The sequence below is a fragment of the Siphateles boraxobius genome, unplaced genomic scaffold (assembly GCF_051911475.1).
Source record: "Siphateles boraxobius isolate OS27281-9 unplaced genomic scaffold, OSU_SipBor_1 227, whole genome shotgun sequence".
NCBI classification, from domain to species: domain Eukaryota; kingdom Metazoa; phylum Chordata; class Actinopteri; order Cypriniformes; family Leuciscidae; genus Siphateles; species Siphateles boraxobius.
In genome coordinates, this window is record NW_027508841.1 from 734,330 (window position 1) to 757,790 (window position 23,461).

Consider the following 23,461-nt stretch of genomic DNA (forward strand, 5'->3'; position numbering starts at 1 on the left):
TCAACCAGGCACTTCGAAGAGGTTCTGCTGGGAAACGGTGTAATGAAGTGTGTGGGTTACTACATCAAACAACCGAACATTTTGACTTACCCTCTGGTAATTTCTGCATCCTTGAGCTTGTACAAAAAAATCGCAGCGAGAAATTAAAATGGCGGATTGCTCGAAGTGTTGGGTCGGTAGTCGATGTCCTTATTTGGCAGTTCCGCTGCAAATACTGTGACGTAATTGTTCAAAAAACGTCATCGAGAATAGAAAAATCGGAACAGGTTGTAAAATATGACCAAAACAGAATATAAAGATATCAATGAAGCACCTGAAGAGACATATTTCAACTTTTCTGTACTTATAAACACTCCAAATATACAACAAAATGCATTTACGGGCTAAAAAAGGGGATTTAGCATGATATGTCCCCTTTAACTTAATGCATTGTTTAACAATGAAACTGAATGAAAATTAATTGAAATGCATTACACACAGTCACTCCTGATAACAGATCACTCTAAATTGTAATTTAGACACATGCATTTTCTGTAAAGCTCCTTTGAAACGATATGTATTGTGAAAAATGCTATACAAATAAATGTGAATTGAATTAAATATACTGGGGTGCGGGATATATGCTCGCGCTCAGCACACATGAAGCTTGCCGCAAAGCACTGGCAAAAGTAGCCTAATGATTATGGATGTGTCGGGAAACGATAGCAAGGATATATTTTAATTGTTTATAAATGAACAAGTGTTTACTAAACGTGTTGGCTGCAAAGAGAATTATTGCGAATTTGCGATGCGGACTCGTCATCCCTGCAGTAGTGAACGCGCGTGCGCCTATATGGATTAGGTAATCAAACTATTTATTTCTAATTGTTTTGTTTAAAAGTAGATATATTTTGAACATATATAGAACTATTTCTCATGTCTGTGAGGCAAGTATCCTATACGCTGAGTTTTGGTTATGTGACGTGCTCCAGTTCTTGTAGTCGAAGGCGGATAAACTTCTACTCTCAAGTGTATTCTGTGCGCTAAGTGCCTTATCAGATTTACCTGTGTTGCTGGTCTTGACATCATTTATCTTGTCGAAAATATTGCATCTTGTGCTTATGGCATCGAGTCGGGTACATAAGTACACTTTTGATCATTTCCACATATTTTCTATCTATCTGGGTTGGGACGCTTACACACACACACACACACACACTACAGCCTCACGTGCGACGAGGCACGTCTCTGGGCAGCCACGTAAACTAGTGTTTTTCCGCCACAGCCAATCATGCTGCATGTTTATTGTTTCACTGACATTGACGAGATTAACCACTTAGGTACCGAAACTTGGTACCGAAAAACAAGACATGTTTCGATACTCGGTAGTATCGAGGCAATTCGGTCGGTACCTAAAAAGTACCGAACTCGGTACCCAGCCCTAGAAGTTAGTAATCTGGCATCAGAGTTTTGAATATATTGCAAACACGAGATAGAGTGTGCTGGTAATCCAGAAAAAAGAATATTACAGTAGTCGAGATGAGATGTGATGAACGCATGTACCAGCAATTCAGCGTCTTTTGGGCTTACATCGGGCCGGAGTTTAGCATTACGGCGGAGTTGAAAAAATGAAGCTTTACAGAGTTGACTAATATAAGCGTCGAAGGTCAGTGAAGTGTCCAGAGTGATACCCAAGTTTTTGACAGTGGCAGATGGAATAATTGATGTAGCTTCAATGTCAAGTCTGGGAGTATTAGTTATATTTTTTTGTTAGAGATGGTGGACCAGTAATTAAAATGTCTGTTTTAGTCAGATTCAAACTTAGAAAATTGCAATTGAGCCAGGTCTTTAATTCATTAATACATGATGATAGTGATGTAGTCTGGTGAATAGAGTCCGGGCGGCAAGCAGTATATATCTGGATATCGTCAGCATAACAGTGGTATTGAAAACCATGTCGGCGGATATTTTGTCCGAGAGGCAAGATGTAGATAATAAATAATAATGTGCTGAGAACTGATCCCTGGGGAACACCTTGTTTAAGAGTGACAGTGGAAGATTTATAATTGTGCATGGTGATATAGTATTTTCTGTCTGTCAGATAGGAGGAAAACGTCTCGGGTTATGACTGTAACCATTGTTCCCTGAGAAGGGAACTCAACACTGCGTCGAGAATCGACTCTTTCGGGACGCTCCCTTAGCGTGCGTCTCTGAAGTATGAATGAAACTATTCCAATCCTGATTGGTGTTGCGTCATGACGTAAAATGTGACGGCATAACCTGATGCATAAAAGCGATTCCGGCACACACACACACTAGCCTAGCGATGAAGCAAGACGCTCTCAGGCCCAGAGGGGCGTGGCAGGACGACGCAATGTCTCGTTCCCTTCTCAGGGAACAAGGGTTACAGTCATACCCCGAGACGTTCCCTTTCGAGGGTAACCCTAACGAACCCTAACGATCTTGAATAAACTCCAGAACTGAAGCCACCGGGCAGTTAACTGGGTCTAATTTATGTTCTCTACACCAAGTGACGAAAACATTCCACTTGAGGCCATATAATCTCCTAGTAGACGGAGCCCTAGAGCTAAGTATGGTTTTAACCACCCCGGCTGATAGACCAGCGTTTAGGTACTGAACCCCCTCAGAGGCCAGACCCACAGTTTCCACAGCTCTGGGTGAGGGTGGAAGATTGTGCCCTCCACCTGAGACAATAGATCCCTCCTCAGAGGAATCTGCCATGGCTGAGCTATCAGGAGCGAAATTATGTCTGAAAAACATACACGGGTCGGCCACAATGGGGCAACCAGAAGTAGACTGATGCCCTCCTGACGGACCCTCTCCAGGACTGCCGGAAGCAGAGCGATCGGGGGAAATGCGTACAGGCGAAGCCTCGGCCAGGCCTGTACCATGGCATCCAACCCCAGTGGGGCTGGATGTGAGAGGGAGAACCAAAGTGGGCAGTGGGACGTCTCTCGAGACGCGAATAGATCCACTTCCATGGGCCCAAACCTCTCCCATATCAACTTAACCACATCTGGATGAAGTCTCCATTCCCCGGGCCTCAGCCCCTGCCTCGACAGGATGTCTGCTACCTGATTCTGAACCCCCGGAATATACATAGCTCTGATAGACAGTATTTTCCTTTGGGACCAGAGAATAACCTGATCCGCCAGTCTGCACAGAGGGCGCGATCTGAGTCCCCCTTGTCGGTTAAGCTACCACTGATGTATTGTCCGATCGTACTAGGCCATGGTAACCCTTGATGTCTGGAAGGAAGCTCCTCAGAGCCCTGAACACAGCCAACATCTCTAGACCATTTATGTGGCAAAAATGATGATGGTCCTGCCACAGACCCCTGGCAAAGCGGCCGCCCATGACCGCGCCCCAGCCAGTGAGGGAGGCGTCTGTCAAAACGGTTTTCCGGCGACATGACGCTCCTAACACTGGCCCTTGAGACAGGAACCAAGGTTTCTTCCATATTATTAGAGAACAAAGGCATCTGCGCGTTACTCTGATCATACGAAATGGATTCCCCTTGGGGGAAAACCCCTTGGCTTTCAGCCACCACTGAAGGGGCCTCATGTGTAGAAGGCCCAAAGGTATAATGTTGGATGCCGCTGCCATGAGGCCCAGTAGTCTTTGGAATTGCTTTACAGTAGTGGCCTGGCCTAGCTTTAACTTGGACACCATCGCCAGAATGGACTCGATACGCGCCGGAGACATGCGTGCCTGCATCGTAGTCGAGTTCCACACAACGCCTAGAAACGTTGTGGACTGGGACGGTTCTAACACACTCTTCTTTGTGTTGAGTCTCAACCCCAATTTTTGAATGTGGCCAAGGACGACATCTCGATGCCGAACTGCCATTTCTCGAGACTGGGCCAGAATGAGCCAGTCGTCGATATAAATCAGTATGCGGATTCCCTGAAGTCTTAGTGGAGCAAGTGCTGCATCCATACATTTGGTGAATGTGCGGGGAGAGAGTGCTAGGCCGAACGGAAGAACCCGATATTGGTAAGCTTTGCCCCCGAAAGCGAACCTCAGGAACCTCCTGTGACATGGAAAGATGGATACGTGAAAATAGGCGTCTTTTAGATCTATCGTGACAAACCAGTCCTCGGATCTGATTTGACTCACGATGACAGGAATAGTGAGCATTTTGAACCTGAGCTTCCTCAGAGACAGGTTCAAAACCCTGAGATCTAGAATTGGCCTCAACCCCCCATCCTTCTTTGGAACTATAAAGTACCGGCTGTAAAATCCGGACTCCCTGTCTGAATGAGGAACACGTTCTATGGCCTCCTTTAGCAGCAGAGATTGCACTTCTTGTTCCATCACCTGAGCCTGCTCTGGAACCACTGTAGTCTGCACCACCCCAGAAAATTTGGGGGGGCGGTGCCCGAACTGCAGTCTGTACCCTGACTTTATTATATGCAGGACCCATGCAGATATGCTGGGAAGATGATACCATGCCTCTACAAAATCTACTAAGGGAACCAGCCTCTCAAGACTGGCCTCTGGTGTTTTTCGAGCACCCTTCTCGACCCCCTGAAGCGGAAGACCGGCAGGCAGTAGTCGATACGGTTTTCGTGACCATAACTGATGCTCGTTTTTTATTTTTCGACAAAAACGACTCACAGTGCGTTCGCTGGAATATGATGCGGCCCAAAGCGTCACCGACGGCGGGCAACTCACATTGTTTCTTTGAGGGCTCCGCTGTGAGAACAACCTCGGTTGTTCTACAACGGAGGGGACAGCCCTTAGAGGTCCCACCACTCTGGCTAGGGCCTCTTTCCTGAAGCCCTCCTAGCCTGAAGGACATCCCTTAAATCGCCCTTCTGGCTGGGGGGCTTCTGCTGGGAGCGTTTCCTCCGTTGCCAAGCTCCTGGAGGAGGGGCTCTAGAGGAAACGCTCTCCCTTTGCTCTGCCCAGTGTGAGGAGCTGGTTGATAGCTGGGGCTGATGTTCTTGCCCCACCCTACTCGATTTGGACTTCGATTTTCGGGGGAGGAACTGCTGGAACGCCGCAGATTGCTCTCCGTGGCCACCATAGCTGCCATAGAGCGGCCAATAGCGCGGGCCGTCTCTTTAGTGGCCCGGAGAGACAAATCTGTGGCTTTGCGCAACTCCGCAATATCTTCAGGAGTTGGCCCCTCCCCCTCGTCCAAATCTTTCAGGAGGTCGGCTTGGTATGCCTGCAAGATAGCCATAGAGTGCAGACATGAACCAGCCCGACCTGCCTCCATGTAAGCCCTGCCTATTAAAGCAGATGTATCTCTGCAGGGCTTACTAGGCAGCGCCGGGGTTTTAAGGGAAGATGCCGACTCAGGAGATAGATAACCGGCTAGAGCTTCTTCGACTTTAGGCATCTTCCCATAACCCATATCCTGTGCCCCCACAACATTGCTATAATCGAAACAGATGGATGGGAGACACGGGACGAATGCAGTTTATCCCACGATCTCGAGATCTCTTTGTGGAGATCAGGGAAAAACGGCAAACCCCGGCACTGAGGCTGTGACCTGTGCCGCAGGAAACGCTCATCTAACTTGCTTACGACTTGCATTCCCTGCTCATTTTGTGGCCAGCTGATGTTAAGTCTGGCCACTGCATGAGTCACAACCTCCACCAGCTCCTCATAAGCCTGGCCGTGAACTGGCGCGCTCGACTCACGGTCATCCTCGATGCCGATCACCTCTGCCTCCTCGGAAGCAGAGAGCTCAAGCACCGGGACCTGGTCGTGGGCAGAAGAAGCCGCAGCGCGGGCTTCTGCACCACTCAGAGGGGCTTCGGGATCTTCAGATGAAGAATGAGAAAGTGCCGCAGCAGTCTCATTCTCATCTGCAAGATCCCGCTGCGAACCCCGCGATCTGAGTCGCCGTGCCGCCTCAACAGACGCGGGACCAGAACCGCGGGGAACGCGAGCCTGACCAAGCTCATCAAAGCACGCCAGCCGGGAGCGCAGCACCCTCATGGGTGGTGCTTCACAGTGTACGCAGGCAGCTCCCTCGAGAGCTGCCTGGGCGTGCTGCGCTCCCAAACAGTTCACACACAAAACATGCGTGTCCCCATCCGTAATAAAACGAGGACAGGGGTGCACACACATTCTGAACTGCTGGCTGGCCATAATATATATATATATATTGAGGGATAGACAAACAACACCAAATAAGACAGACTTGGTGCAACAGCAAGCAACAGACCGCTTGCTGAAGAGCGAAAAGCTAGTGTGTGTGTGTGCCGGGGTCGCTTTTATGCATCCGGTTATGCCGTCACATGTTACGTCATGACGCAACACCAATCAGGATTGGAATAGTTTCATTCATACTTCAGAGACGCACGCTAAGGGAGCGTCCCCAAAGAGTCGATTCTCGACGCAGTGTTGAGTTCCCTCGAAAGGGAACCAGGATAACAGCTCCTGAGATACCAGTCTCTGAGAGGCGCATGAGTGGGACTTTTTTGTGGCATACAGTATCAAAAGCTGAGCTGAGGTCGAGTAGCAAAAGTATGGAAAGGTTTCCCGAGTCACTAAAGAGTAAGAGGTCATTGACAACCCTTGCCAATGCAGTTTCAGTACTGTGGTTTTGTCGAAAACCAGACTAAAATAAATCAAAGCTATTGTTGAGAGATAGATATGACCAGTGCTTGAAGTGGGAAAAGAAAGGTGCCGGTACTCTCTTGCATTGGCAAATCATGACATTTGAGATTTCTACAGTGAAAAACAAAACTTATAACAAAACTTATTGTTATTTATTAACAACATAAATGTATTAAAACAAGTCATGCGTGTGTTCACGTGCGTGCGAAAAAGGAACTCCTCCAAACCTGCAGGTCCAAAAATACATTTAGATAACTACATTTTATGTAATTAAATGCATTTATGGTGAGATTATTATATTTTCATGTCAATCTGTGTTTTGACCACGAACCATGAGCTGTCACTTTAATTCACCGCGTGCAGCACAGCAAAAATAGACTCGGAACGATCTCTGCACTGCTGTATACGCACAGCACCAGGAGCGCATTGACGGACCGCATGCGCGTGCTGTGTGAAAGCTCGAACCTTTTAACATGGGTGCGGAAAAAATACCCACTGCATACGCACTGCAAACGAAGTATATCAACGGGTGTGACACTGGCGCCTTTTCTGTCAGTGGTCGAGTACCGGCTACATGCGAGAAGTAGCGGTACGCAAGAAAAAGTGCAGGTACGCTTAAGAGTAAAATGTAGAAGTGCCGGTACTGCGTACCGGTGAGTACCGCCCCACTTCGAGCACTAGATATGACTGATTTCCATTACACAAGAGTAGATGTTAAAACCTCATGCTGATTTGTACTCGGCTTTCGCCAAGATAATGACCAACTAAGACATAGCTTTAGAGTAACCTATGCTTCTCCATCCATTTACGCTTCTTTAGATAAGTACAGCAACTAAAAACATCAACCTGCGCCCTTGACGCACTTCCCACATCTTTTTTCAAAAATGTGTTACACAGCTTAGAAGCAGATCTCCTGGAAGTGGTAAATGCCTCACTTCTCTCTGGGAGTTTTCCGACCTCCCTGAAAACTGCTGTTGTCAAGCCCCTCCTGAAAAAGAGCAATCTGGATAAGACAATATTAAACAACTATAGACCGATATCAAATCTTCCTTTCATAGGCAAGATCATTGAAAAAGTTGTCTTCAATCAGCTGAACAAATTCTTAAGCTCGAATGGATACTTTGACCATTTTCAATCTGGTTTCCGACTGCACCACAGTACAGAGACCGCGCTCATAAAGATAATAAATGATATTCGCTTAAATACTGATACAGGCAAATTATCAGTGCTGCATTTGACACTGTCGATCACAAAATACTTCTTGACAGGCTGGAAAACTGGGTCGGGCTTTTTGGGATAGTCCTAAAATGGTTCAGGTCATACTTAGGAGGCAGAGGTTATTATGTGAGTATAGGAGACCATAAGTCTGAGTGGACATCCATGACATGCGGAGTCCCTCAAGGCTCAATTCTTGCGCCACTCCTATTCAACCTGTACATGCTCCCAATGAGCCAAATAATGAGAAAGAACCAAATCGCTTACCATAGCTATGCAGACGACACACAGCTCTACTTATCCCTATCGCCTAACGATTACAGCCCCATTGACTCCCTTTGCCAATGCATTGATGAAGTAAACAATTGGATGTGCCAAAACTTTCTTCAGTTAAACAAAGACAAAACTGAAGTCATTGCGTTTGGAAACAAAGATGAAGTTCTCAAGGTGAACGCATACCTTCAGTCTAGGGGTCAAACAACTAAAAATCAAGTCAGGAATCTGGGTGTGTCTCTGGAGTCAGACCTTAGTTTCAGTAGTCATGTCAAAGCAATAACTAAATCAGCATATTATCACCTGAAAAATATTGCAAGAATTAGATGCTTTGTTTCCAGTCAAGACTTAGAAAAACTTGTGCATGCTTTCATCACCAGTAGGGTGGATTATTGTAATGGACTTCTCACTGGCCTTCCCAAAAAGACCATAAGACAGTTGCAGCTCATACAGAACGCTGCTGCTAGGATTCTGAGCAGAAACAGAAAATATGAACACATCACACCAGTCCTCAGGTCTTTACACTGGCTGCCAGTTACATTTAGGATTGATTTTAAAGTATTATTACTGGTAAATAAATCATTCAATGGCCTAGGACCTCAATACATTGCAGATATGCTCAGTGAATATAAACCCAACAGATCACTCAGATCATTAGGATCACATCGGCTAGAAATACCAAGTGTTCACTCTAAGCATGGAGAGTCTGCTTTTAGCTACTATGCCAGCCGCAGCTGGAACCAGCTTCCAGAAGAGATCAGATGTGTTCCTACAGTAGTCACATTCAAATCCAGACTCAAAACACATCTGTTTAACTGTGCATTTACTGAATGAGCACTGTCCCAGAGTCCCCCCCCTCCGTCCCCCACTCAACTCAGCCCAGCTTACTGACCTCTACATCCCTCCTGCTGCTGAGACCTAACCACACGCTTACTGACCTCTACATCCCTCCTGCTGCTGAGACCTAACCACAATCTCACAATCTCTCTGCAACCCAACCATACGCGCCAACCCGTTTGACTAAGGCTGTCGAGCCCCACTGGTGCATTAATATGCAGTTTCAGTGGCAACGGTTCCGTATGGCATACCACCTACCGCAAAACACAATATCTGCCCAACCGCCCGTTATTCACGCAATATACACAGGAACGTAATGACTGTAAATAGATCAGGCCAATGGGGGTCGTCTGATCAGCACAGAAGGGCTCTGCGTGTTACTGTCTTTTCTCGCGGCAAAGTATTTTTGGTTAAATTCAATACCTTTTCTCATATGTATTTACTCGATATTTCATCTAACTCCATAAATGAAAAGGCTTTAATGATATCCGTGTATCATTAAATGTGAGCGAATGTTTTACTATTCTTTTAAACTCTTGAATGAAAATAATGTCAAAGTCAATTAGAATAATCAAATATCACAATTTAATATGTCAGGTAAATGTATCATTACAATTTCATAATCAATTCAAGGTAATCAATGCAAAACATCAAATGCTCTAGAACAAAGAGAAAAAAAGTTTACCCGACAAGAAATACGTGAGGCCGAGAGACTCGGCTCTCGACCTCACGGGCTGATCTGGATACAGACAGGCCCCGAGCTCTCGCTGCGTTTCATTATATACCCAGACCTCATTTCAAATCTAAACATCGTCCACAGTGGAAATTTACCTGCAATTCACCATTTGCTAGCAGTGGAAAATTTGCATTCAGTCAAATGGTAAAAAGGTGTTAACTCAAAGACACACCCTCTAGTGTGGAAGATATTTCTAAACTTCTTAAGAACTTTATTACCTTTTGGTTTACTTCTTTGCGAATGAGACATTTGTACCAGTCGCACTGAGACATTTCAAATAATATCAAACATGTATAAAACTCAATGATAATCATTCACATTAAACCATTTATATTCTTGTGTGAGTTTGGGAGATGTCACTTACAAGAGATGTAAATTAGAATGAATCTGAAGTGAGACTTGCATCTCGAATGGTGGGCATGAGGGGGTCCAAATGGTAATTTCCTTTGTTCTCTCAGAGAGGAGGCTTCTCCTACATTCTTGTAAATTTACCAGTCTTACACAACCACCACGATTTTTGAGACGTGTGGCACATTGGAGATTGGGCAATAGTTAGTATAGTCAGTTGGGTCCAGATTTGTTTTTTTAAGGATAGGAGTTACTGCAGCCATCTTTAGAGAGACTGGAACAAAGGCAGAGAGAAGAGACATATTTACAAGATGTGAGATAGGAGCAGAAATGACAGAGGTACAGTGTTTCAAAAGGATTGTTGGTGCGGGATCCAACCGGCATGAAGAAGAGTTTGATTTCTGTATCATTTCACTAATTAAGATGGGGTTGGTCAACATAAAGTCATTAATTGTTTTTATAGACTGAGCTTGCTCACAAGTAGAAACGGTCGGTTCATCACCAAAAGTCCCCCGTCATCTTATTCTTGTTGACAGGTATTATGTCCGGGTTCCTGGACAAGCTTGTTTACAATGTTAAATAGTGCTTTAGGCCTGTTTTTTACGTTATTAATGATTTTGGAGATATAGGAAGAGTGAGCTGTATTCAAAGCTGTTTTATAATGTTTAGCATGGTCCGAAAAGGCTTGAAAATGTACAGTTAGACCGGATTTCCTAAAGAGGCGTTCCAGTTGTCTGCCTCTTGTTTTCATAGCACATAGCTCAGCATTAAACCACGGCGAGCAGTGGGACAGGGGAACGGGCCTAGTCCTAATTGGAGCATGTTCATCTAAAACGTCAGAAATAGCAGAATGGTACAAATCAAATATCTTGGATGGACAAGTGTAATCAAAAACATCAGAAATAGCAGAAGAAGCGATAGATGCAGCAAAAATATTAGTAAAGTTAAGTAAGTAAGTAAAGTTTATTTCTAAAGCGCTTTTCACAGATAAAATCACAAAGTGCTGTACACGAGAAAGGTAAAATCAAAACCTTATATAAACAATGTAAATACAAAAAAATTTGTATATACAGTACATATGTAAAATTAAAGTGACACTAGTTAAAACCCATCAACCAAAAGCTTTCTTATATAAACAAGTCTTCAGATCTTCTTTAAAAGAGTCAACAGAGTCAGCCAGACGCAGAGACAGGGGCAGGGCGTTCCACAGTCTGGGGGCAACATACTGAAAAGACAGGTCCCCTCGAGTCTTATAACGAGTCTTGGGGACCATAAGCAGGTTCTGGCCAGAAGACCGAAGAGTGCGGCTAGAGGAGTGTGGTCTCAAAAGCTCCTTGATGTACTGTGGGGCCTGACTGTTTAAGGCCCTGAAAGTCAGCACTAAAATCTTAAAATCAATCCTATATTTTACAGGGAGCCAGTGTAGAGTCAACAAAACGGGAGTGATATGAGACCTTCGGGGGGCACCAGTTAGAAGTCTAGCAGCAGATTTTTGGACCATTTGCAGTTTGTTCAGAGCAGACTTAATATTAATAACTATTATTAAATATTAACTATTAATATTAGCATTGATCTTACGATAAGAGATGGTAGTATTGTCAATAAATTTAGTTGGACAGATTAATGTAAAATCAAGTGTAATAAGCTTATGATCAGAGATGGGAGTAACTAGACCATTAATAGAGATATCATTCAAACCAGATGTACAAACTAAGTCAAGTGTGTGGCCGTGATTATGAGTTGAGAAATTAACATCCTGATAAAGTTCAAAGCAGTCCAGTACAGACTTTAAGTCAAAATTTCAGTTGAATTTTCATTGAAGTCTGATTTTTTTATGCAGACAAGCGATCGTGGTGGACGACAGTCACTTAGTAGGCATTTCGGTTTGACCAGAGCTCTGTTATTTGACCAGATGCACGGGATAACAGATGGTGTTGTTTGCTGAAAAGAAAAAATCCTTCGGACTGAGCGATGCACATAGGGCGGGCGCCGGATAATCCCGAGCGAGCGGCAGTGCTCGTACATTACAGATTCAAGGTGAGGGTGCCGGTTAAGCGCCTTGAGTTCGTATGACAGGTAACCAATATCCATGGTGGAAGGTAACCCATTAAAAATAAGGGAAATCTGAGACAGTATGAGTGCTAAGTTCTTTGACATGTTGGCAATAGTTATGAGAAAGTCAGCTATCAGCAAAGTCACGTTAGCCAGGACCACAACCACCGCAACATCTACAAAAAGCTTACGGAGAGGAAAGCTACCCGACCCGACCCGACAGTAAGCTAATCGAACTACTGTAAAGAAGAGTGTTAGCTCACCTCACAGTCAGTCCAGTAGATGGAGGAGAGAAGGGTGAGAGGCTGACAACAGATAGTTTCAAACGGTACAAAGCAGAAGCCAAGCAAAAAAAAAGCAGATGCTCAAAAAAGTTAGATCCAGGTTGGAGAGGGATGCAGAAAGGGCAGACCAAGTAGCGAACACAACAAACATAAACGATAAATGACGAAGCATGGAGTGGCAGCCAGATGCGCACAGCGTTCCCACACAGCGTTCAAACACTGGAAACTGGAAATGAACCGGAAACCGGAAAACCCGGGTGTCTCGGGGTGATATATGTTTCTCTCACCCAACTTCCATGGTTCTCTAATCAGCTATTTTATATAGAGTCCTTTATATAGAGTGAGGTTGTGGAAGGTTTGTCCTGGCATAACTCTGTACACAAAGTTCCTCTGGAAATTTGGAAAATGAATTCATGATGTACTTACTTATTATATATATTTTGAACACAAAAAAAGTTACGGACTGCAGCTTTAATAATTAGTGTTATTGTTGTTATTGTTATATAAGCATATTTCAATCGGTTTTATGATTATAATAACAAACAATTATTTTATGAGCTATACCAGGTGTTTTTGTTAAATGAAAACGTCTGTTTGAAAAGGTACTGTTGAGCAGGCATCCCCGAGGCATGGCTAACGACGCAGTGTCTCGTTCCCTGTTCTCAGGGAACAGAGGTTACAGTCGTAACCTAGAGGTTCCCTTTCGAAAGGGAACTCGCACTGCGACAATGATGCTATGGGGAACGATATACAATCCCACCATGCTGAGGGGATTGCATGCCAATTATGGCTTATGACAGAAACGTCAGAAATCGCAGTTATTTTCACAGAAAATTCCAAGAAACACTCCCCCTTTAGGTCACATACAGGCTCACTGATTGGTCACTCCCCAAGCTATAAGCCTCAAAGTGGCCTCCGAACAACAGAAGGCTTACCAAGGCCGCTCAAGGGCTTGGAACCAACAGCTTCCATGGAAGGGATTCCTTTAAGGGAATATGGCTAAGTAGTCCCGTCCAGTCACTTTCTGAGGGGGACATGAAGTAAACCCCACATGCAACCAGGGAGGCTGACCTGGTCAAATTACTGACCTAGTCTTGCCAAAAACCTATCAGTTTCCTAAACAGAGTCTCTCACAAAATCCAATAGGGAAAAATTAATTGCAGTAGTTCACTCACAAACCGGATCATAGAGACATCCTGGAGAGTCTAGATTATGAGGTTCAGTGTTTGCTCTACATCCTGGAGAGTAGAACTCAGCATAGTGCTTTATAACCCTTGCAAAAGAGGGGAATAACTCTACTCGATCCTGGATCTACACAGTGCTTCAAAGCCCCTGTGGAGGCTGGGCACTCTAAAGGGACGGGTAGCACCTCCAGCTCTAGGGCTTATCTAACAGGGACATGTGAGAGTCCTTCGACCTTCTGACCAGACTTAGGGAGTTAAGAATTCAAACAGAGCAATCCCAGATAGATTCTGGAACACTATGCTCAACCTGATAAGTACTGACCAGGTTCTGGGCTAAAATCAAGGTGGCTCCATGGGGCCTGCAATGTGATACTTAATGCCTTTGCAATGCTAAGCATCCAACTCGTTGGGGAGCCGCCTTCAAGGAGGCCTGTTAAGGCCTAACTACTTAATAGCAAGGATGTTAGCAGAGCCAGCCTTCAGAAGCCTATGTGCTCTCACAGACATTTCTGTGGGCCTTGTTATACTTATTTTACATTGCCAACAGGCAGTGTACTCAGCAGAAGTGCTATAGATCCTTTAAAGAAAGGAGAGAACAATCTTACGCTACAGGACTATCGAGGAGGCCTACTGTAAGGCCTTCAGCTTTGAATGTCACAGGCGTCAGCCTGGTTAGTGCTTTGGCTCTAAGGGAGCATACTCAACCATCCCAAGTGGGAGGGAGTAACTAATCTTTCTCTACCTGAGCCTGGGTGGTGAAAGGTGATAACATAAGAGCTATGGGTAGCAAAGTACTCTAATTAATGACCCTAACTAGAAGAGCACTATCAGCATGACCCTGAAGGATGTATCAGGGTCGAGGCCTATAATCTTGTAATATTACAACACAGATTTTATATTCTATACTAAACCCAATGGAGTAGGGCTGGGCGATAAAATGGTAACGGTATTTATTGACGGTACACCATTGTCGGTAACGATATAAAACATTTTCAATATAGCGCTCGATATTTTCATTAAAATGGGCGCCGATCGCTGACACGACCACCCCAACGTTGCCCAACATCAAATGGCAAATGTAATGAAAGCGGAACGAAACTTCTCTACTCATTGTTTTGTGCTTCACGGACCATTTATCTGTTTGGAGCAATGTCAGTGCAGCGCGAGTTGATCTTGATCAAGTGACACTGTTACTACACAGCGCTAAGAGATCCAGTAAAGAAAGCATTTGTATTCGCCACTGAAGTAATAGCATCGCTGCAAAATCTTTTGAGAAGCATTCAAATATATCCGTTATTAATGGATTAAACAGCGCTGACGTGGAAACCAGGAGAAACATTGTGCCATGAATGAACTAGTTACAGGCTTTAAGTCCACAAATCAGCAACATTCACCATGAATTTAATGCTGTAACACTAACTGTATCCATGGAAGTTTGACAGGAATAGTAAAATGCTTTCAAGTACACCACACATCTTTTTCCAGCACTTCAAAACTAAAATATTTAAATGTTATTTTTAATGTGATGACCAAAACATTATTTGTTCATCCTTCATTTGTTCAAGATTACCCCCATTTATAAAACTAAAAGTTTCAAGATGTAGGAAAACTAATTTTTTTTTAAAAACTTATTTTATCACACTTATTTAAAAATACATTTTCTTTTAATAAATAAATAAAAAAATAATATATATATATATATATATATATATTTTTTTTAAATCAAGGAAATTTCTCTGGCATTTCTTTGTTTTTGCTGTATCAAAAACGTACCATACCGTGACACCCCTTTGTCGTATCGAACCGAACCGTGAATTTTATGAACCGTTACACTCCTACATATTTCAGATGTTGATCTATCTCAAAGTTTGCCTTGATTGTTCTATGTTTGCACTTCTACATTGGACAAATTTTGTAACATTTTATTTAAGTTCAAGTGTTTCTTTAGCACTTACTTTTTTATCTTAATATAAGACAAATAATGTATTTTGTTCACATTTTATTTTTGTTTTTGACTGGTAAAACTAATATAATTTGTTGTTTGCCTTAATAATGTGTATAAATAATAAAAAACAGTGGTTTAAATTCAAACTTTTCTACTTGGTTATTAAAAAAAATGTTATAAAAAAAGACAATAATTATCGATACTGAAGGATATGAAACAGTATATTGTGGTATATTTTTTACCTATCGCACAGCCCTAGAATGGAGGCCTCAGTAAGTGACCAACGACATTCGACCTTATGACTTGAATTGTTATATTCAAGGGGCTCAGAAGAAAAATCATTTTTAACTTAATGTCTTGCTGTCGGCTACTACACTCAATGCTGTAAAGGTCGGAGGCCTGAGCACACTGCTTCTTACTCTCTAGAGAGAAAGACCTGACAACGCCCATAGATATCTGCATGGGAGACTTTTCGAAGGTAGCCTGCTACCTATGCTGCTATCTACCCTGTTACACCACTAGCATTTACAGTTAATGCAAAAGAAGGGCCTTGGTCAGATGACTCTTGGATTAGAGGCAGCTACTATTAGGAAAAACTAGATTTACAGGAATAAAATCTCCTGATGGTCTAATGAACATACACTCAGATACTGAGAGGCTCGAGGCGAGAATGCTTAGCAGACTGTCACCAAAAATCCTAGATACTAAGCCTAAGCCAGATATCTGTAACGGGGTGCGGTTGAAGCAGGGATGAGGCAGGATCCAAATGCAGCACATGCTTTATTTAACAGATTACACAAACTATACAGACTGGATACAGGACTCGGGACTCAAGAACAACCAACACTGGCGTTAACAGTCAAACATTAAACAAGAACTCCCAAAGACAAGGCTGAAACACAGGGCTTAAATAATAAGGGACAAACGAGCTAGACAAGATAACAAGGGGGCGTGGGAAATCAGAAACACCTGGTATAACTAATAGACAAGACAGGGAACCATAGAACATGACAGAACAGAAACCCACATCGTGACATAACCCCCCCCCCCTTTAAGGGCGGCTCCTGACGCCCATTAAAACAACAAAAAATGCAGGAGGGCGGCCTTGGGGGAGGGACGGAGGGCTAGGCCCATGCAGGGGAACGGGAACGTGACCAGGAGGTAGCCAAGGTGGGCCTGGGCCGCAGAGCGTGGGTGGACCAGACTGGGCCGGTGACCAGGGCGGAGCAGGATGAGGCGAAGGCCAGGGCAATGAAGCCTCCTCGGGTGGCCATGGTGGAGAAGCCCTTTCAGTTGTCCACGGGGGAGAACCCCCTCCAGGAGACCATGGCAGTGCGGCCTTCATGGTCCACTACTGCCCACTACTGGGTGTGGGAAACCAGAAACACCTGGGATAACTAGATAAAAAATATAACATTACAACAAATATTTTAAATATACTGTCTTTAAGTTGTTTCTAAATTAATTTGGAGAGTAACCGTGACATGATTACAATATAAAAATATTAAAAACTCATTAATCATGATTAATTACAGAAACGTGAGATTAATTCATTTTTTGAATCGATTGACAGCACTAATATATTCATGCAGAACAACAGCACTCCCGCTTGTATGATATTGCTTTTGGTATTTGAGTCATTTAGATTAAAGCGGTTCAGCTGACTCTTTATTTCCCTCAGGATAATACCCTTAAAATAGTTTTGCATGGCTTAAGTTTGTTTAGCTGTGGAAGATCTTCAGGGGTTCTTCTGCAGGTGTCCTGCTCTCTAAAGATGATGAAGTGTTGCTCTCTACCGTTTTACACTCATTTGTATCCTCAGTTATTCCAGGAGTATGTGAATCCGCATGTGTTTTTTAGTGCTGATTTTACAGTATTCATAATGTCTGAAGGAGGTTATCGATTCTGTGCATTGGATTTGGCTCTGTGTGATTTCCTGATAGTTCTGTTAAATGTGAGCGTCCCATCCTGCACTGGCGTTAGATTCACCGGTCTGTCCCACAGGCCTTCTCTCCTGCCTCATTAGATCATTACTGAGAGAACGAGCTTCATTCAGAGGAATCACAGGCGCTCGCTAATGTGCTTTAACATCATCTTGCTCTAATATTATTTTCCAAGCTAAAGGAGCTGCTGTTACTGTTATTGCACATTTTTATTTTATTTTTATATTTATTAATTTCAGGCAATATTTACATTCAATTATTATACATAATAATTCCTTCACTGGTGTGTTTCCCCCTGCTTCTGTCGTTCTTGTTATTTATCACTGTCGGTAAATTTGACCAGATAAGGCGGTAAAAAAGGTCTTGCCACAGCGGTTGTCTGTGTGTGTGTGCGCGCGCGTGTGTGTGTGTGTGTGTGTGTGTGTGTGTGTGTGTGTGTGTGTGTGTGTGTGTGTGTGTGTGTGTGTGTGTGTGTGTGTGTGTGTGTGTGTGGTTTAATCGTAGCCATCTTAAACATTTTTGGTACGTATCCTAATGACAAAGATGAATTAATGATATTAAGAAGAGGATCTATGACCTCTGGAAGCATCTCTTTCAATAGATTAGTAGGTACAGGTTCTAACATGCATGTTGTCAATTTAGATGATTTAACGAGTTTAGAAAATTCTTCCTCTCCTATGGCAATGAATGAATACATTTTTTTGTCAGGGAGACTACCCTGCACTGTCTGATGCAATACTGTAGTAGACAGTAGCATTGTTATAATTTTCTCCCTGATATTATCAATCTTATAAGTAAAGAAGTTCATAAAGTCATTACTGTTGTGCTGCTTGCTAACTTCTGGGCTTGAAACTTTATTTTTTGTCAGTTTAGCAACTGTTTCAAATAAACACCTAGGGTTTTGTTTATTTTCTTCTAATAGGGTTGAAAAATAAGCAGATCTAGCAGTTTTTAAGGCCTCTCTGTATGCAATAGAGCTCTCCTTCTAGGGGGGTCGAAATTAATCGTTTCTACGATGCATCGCGATGCAGACGAGGACAATTCGGTTATCGGTTCAGTAATAGGCCATAACCGGTTATAATGTACTGACACTTTTCTGACATAATTTGTCACGTATGTGCTTTGTCGTGATACCATACACTGGCAGAGGGAGGTGTGCGCATAATTAAAAATGCTCCAGCTACTTTAAAAGCCTACATCTGGACACATTTCGGCTTTTATGAACAACCTGGTAAGCACGACCTGGAGAAGACACGCGCTGTGTGCGCTCATGTCACGCACAAATAGAATAGGCAGGAGGTAATAGCTATATTAGCTTGATCAACAATGTTAGCCGTGTTCAACCCGAGCTGTTATGCCTGGCAGAGCCGGACTGCTTTAAAGTAAGAGAATGAGCTTCAACGTCACCCGAATCCGCAGTCAAAACAAATAATCCACCCGCCTCAATATTGTTCTCTGATTTAAGTATTCGCTGCCAGCCGATGGTGAAATTACAATTATTCTGTGTTGTTACGGGTGATTATAAATGATCGTCATCTTCAACAGTGAACTCTCGACGGTTGATGCGCGCGCCTCTAATGGTGACATATAGGCTACACTGATGAATGAGCGCTGCTTTTAAATAAACATTTCTTTAAAACAAAATTGATTTGATAAAATTTTATTTTCTTAATGGCATAAACAGGCCTTTGAAATTCAAACTGGAATGTCACTGTTTCTGTCACTGCGACTTCCCGAACAGACGAACACACACGCACGCGCACGGATCACTTTTAAAGTAAATTTGAAAATTGAGGATGCGGTGCATCGAAATGCATTGTGATACGGAATTGAACTGAATCGATGACATGATAATCGTAACCGAACCGAACCGTGAGACCAGTGTAGGTTCACAGCCGTATCTCCTTCCATGAAATGCGAAATACCTCTAGTTTTGTTTTCTTCCAGTTTCACTCCATTTTTCTGGCTAGTTGTTTTAGGGCCTGAGTGTGCTCATTGTACCACGGCATTGGACTATATTCTTTGATCTACTTTAAGTGCAACGGAGCAACTGTGTCTAAAGTGCTGGAAAAGAGAGAGTTAAAAGTTTCTGTCACAATATCGAGCTCTTCTAAGCTATCCGGGATGCTGAGAAGATGAAACTGATCAGGAAGATTATGAATAAAGCAAATTTTAGTGGCAGAAGTGATAGGTCTAACATATTTGTAACACAGAGTCGGCTTTGTAGCCTTGGCTAAATTAAGTTTACACGAGACTAGAGAATGATCTGAGATGTCATCGCTCTGCTGCAGAATTTCAACAGCATCAACATTGATTCCATGTGATAATATTAGATCTAGAGTATGATTACGACAATGAGTAGGTTCTGACACGTGTTGTCTAACTCCAATAGAGTTAAGAATGTCTATAAATGCCAATCCCATTGCATCTTTTCCATTATCTACATGTATATTAAAATCACCAACAATTAGGACTTTATCTGCAACCAATACTAACTCTGATAGAAAGTCAACAAATTCTTTCATAAAGTCTGTATGGTGCCCTGGTGGCCTGTATACAGTAGCGAGCACAAATTTTAAACGTGATTTATCATATGCACTATATATTGTTACATTAAGCACCAATACTTCAAAATAATTATATTTGAAACTAGACTTCTTAGTTTCCCTACCTTTCAGACAAGGTTCATGTTTATAACAGTAATCTTGCGGGGTGGATTCATTTAAAGTAATGTAATCGTTTGGTTTTAGCCAGGTTTCTGTCATACACAGCACATCTAGGATATAGTCTGTAATCATATCATTAACAATAAGTGCTTTTGAATTAAGGGATTGAATATTCAGCAACCCAAGCTTTATGTTTTTTATTTGTTGAAAATCAATTAAATTTTTACCCTTAGATCGGTTTGGAAGTTTTTTGTATTTCCTAATTCGGGGAACAGACACAGTCTCTATATGATGATATCTAGGTGAAAGAGCCTCTATGTGATGGGATTTATCTGACCTTGGTGACGCGAGGCCGCTAGCAGACGGTCGGTTTAGCCAGTTTGTCTGCTTCCTGACCTGAGCCCCAGATTGTCATGTTTTGTCTCTAAGACTATGTGCCATTACTAGAGAGAAGAGCAGCACCATCCCAGGAGGGATGAATACCATCTCTTTTCAACAGGTCAGGTCTGCCCCAAAAACTTTTCCAATTGTCTATGAATTCTATATAATTTTGTGGACACCACTTAGACAGCCAGCCATTGAGTGATGACAATCTGCTAACTATCTCATCACTCCTTCGAACAGGAAGGGGGCCAGAGCAAATTACAGTGCCTGACATCGTACTTGCGAGTTCACACACCTCTTTAACATTCATTCTAGTGATCTCCGACTGGCGAAGTCGAACATCATTAGTGCCGATGTGAATAACAATCTTAGAGAATTTACGATTAGCATTAGCCAGCACTTTTAAATTTGCTTTGATGTCAGGTCCTCTGGCTCCCGGCAAACATGTGACTATGGTGGCTGGTGTCTCCATTTTCACGTTCCGAGTAATAGAATCACCAATGGGTGTTTCACTGAGTGGGGAGAATCTGTTTAATGTTGTAATCGGAACGGAAGAGCGGTGTTTTGTCCCGCGACTACAGCGCCTCACCGTCACCCAATTGCCCTGCTGCATGGGCGCTACTTACATTTACATTTACATTTAGTCATTTAGCAGACGCTTTTATCCAAAGCGACTTACATTTGAGGATTAAACCAAGCGAGTCATCGTGGAGAGGCAAAAACAACGCAAGAGTGCTCAGAATACAAAGTTCAAACATTGCTCGGAGTAGCATAAACCAGACAAGCGAAGATTTCAAGAGAAAGGTTTTTTTATTTATTTATTTATTTATTTTTTATGTTAAGTGCTCATGGAAGAGATGAGTTTTCAGTTGTCTTTTGAATGCTGTCAGGGATTCTGCATTACGGACGAGGGTGGGTAGGTCATTCCACCAGCATGGAACCGTGAATGAGAATGTTCTGGACAGTGATTTTGTGCCTCGCTGTGAAGGCACCACGAGTCGTCGCTCCTTGGCCGATCGTAGGCTTCTGGTAGGAATGTAGACCCGTAGGAGTGAGTGAAGGTAGGAGGGAGCTGAGCCGGTGGACAATCTGTAAGCAAGTGTCAGCGCCTTGAACCTTATTCGAGCAGCGAGTGGTAGCCAATGCAGGGAGATGAACAGCGGAGTGACGTGGGCCCTTTTGGGCTCGATTCAGCATTCAGCCTGAACCCAACAATGTACAATGTTCTCTAAGCTAAACGCATCCAAAGCAGTATCTAAAGCCCTTGCACGAGCACGCGAGCTAAATAAATAAATAAAGAGCGCACAGATGGCACATTAACAGTCTAGCGAATAGTAGCTTGTTGTGCTAGCAACGATTTAGATTGAAGCTAGTGATGTCAGGTTAATATGTGATGTTGAGTAAGTTGGATTTAGCAGTATAAACAAAAGGGAATTGTAGTAAATAATGATTCAAAACAGAAAGATATATGAAGCTACAGACACAACCCAACAGCAAGGCAGCAAGGCAGACAGGAGCAATCGAGCATATGATGTAATTTAGATATATTTTTAAGATTGGAAGAATGCAGTTTTACAGATACTAGAAAGGTGACTGTTATCAGAGAGCATCTTGTGTTGAACAATTAATCCGTGCAAGTTAATACACCGAAAAAAAATAGTTTGTCGTGGTAATCTGTTGGTAATCAAAATCTGAAAATTTACTTCTGGTCTGGAATGGCGTTCCTTCTCTGATGACGTCAGTTTGACGGGTTGAAAACCCGTAACCTCTCCTCTATAACCGTCAGTGCTGTGAGCGAGAGATGCAGTAAAGTCTTACCCTTCCCTCTATGAATATTCCGTTTCCCTTGGAAATACGTCACAACACTGGAGAAGTCGTTTGCAACTTCTGGTTCATGGGGACTTTAAGCAGGCAATCCCAGGTTGCATTGTGACAAAGACATTTTTAAAAATTTACAATTTGAACCAACATTTGTCTCTTTTGTTTTTTAATTATTGGAGTATTGTGTTGTTAGACACCCAGCTGTTGAAATCAAAAGTGCTATTTTTCTTCACAAAAAGAGAGCGTGACTTGAATAAATAATCAAGAAATTATTTAATAATAAATAATTTTAAATGTTTAAATCTAAAAGCTCTAAAATGATAAAATGACTTGAATCCTTTACTTACCCACGACGCCACAGGCTGTAGTTCTGCTAGATTTGCTACAAAAGCTATAACAAGACAGCTTTTTTTTCTTTTAAATTGTTTCATTTATCGTGTTTGTTACATTATTTTTGATTAGAGTGGAAATTATGTTAAATGTGGAAAATAATGTTAACTTGACTGACTGCTTCATTTCCACTTTAAAATTTTATATGCAGTGAGGTTTTAAACAGCCTCTTTTATGTTGGTTAAACCCACACATGGACAACATGTAAGATTTCTTTGGTTCAGGTGCGATTCTGGGGCGCTCGGAGACGCAGGAGTGCGTGTTTTATAACGCTAGCTGGGAAAAGGACGGCACGAACCGGAGTGGAATCGAGTCGTGTTATGGGGAAAAGGACAAACGACGACACTGTTTCTCGACCTGGAAGAACCGCTCAGGAACCATAGAAATGGTGAAGCAGGGATGCTGGCTCGATGACGTCAACTGCTACGACAGGTTTGTTGCAGTCGCACTGTGTGTGTGTGTGTGTGTGTGCGCGTGTGCATGTGGTGATCAATGATGAAAACACATTCTCTCTCTGTGTGTGTGTGTGTGTGTGTCTGTGTGTGTGTGTGTGTGTGTGTGTGTGTGTGTGTGTGTGTGTGTGTGTGTGTGTGTGTGTGTGTGTGTGTGTGTGTGCAGCACCGAGTGTGTGGAGCGTAAGGAGAATCCTGATGTCTTCTTCTGCTGCTGTGAGGGGAACACATGCAACGACAGGTTTCTCTACAGTCCAGAGACTCTTCAGAGTGAGTGTTAACCCTCAGGTGTTTGACGTGAAGCTGCAGAGAGACATCTAAATCAGCAGAAGCCTTTACTGTGTTTCACCCA

The 23,461-nt window shown here is 43.0% G+C and overlaps 1 protein-coding gene across 1 annotated transcript in view; it reads left to right on the top strand.

Moving 5' to 3' along the window:
- Nucleotides 1–23,461, top strand: part of LOC143747562 (activin receptor type-2A-like) — a 54,499-nt gene that overhangs the window by 21,571 nt on the left and 9,467 nt on the right. The window contains exons 2-3 of the mRNA XM_077240388.1: nucleotides 22,882–23,089; nucleotides 23,276–23,379. Of these exons, the coding sequence (XP_077096503.1) occupies nucleotides 22,882–23,089; nucleotides 23,276–23,379 (312 nt within the window). The remainder of the gene's footprint in view (nucleotides 1–22,881; nucleotides 23,090–23,275; nucleotides 23,380–23,461) is intronic.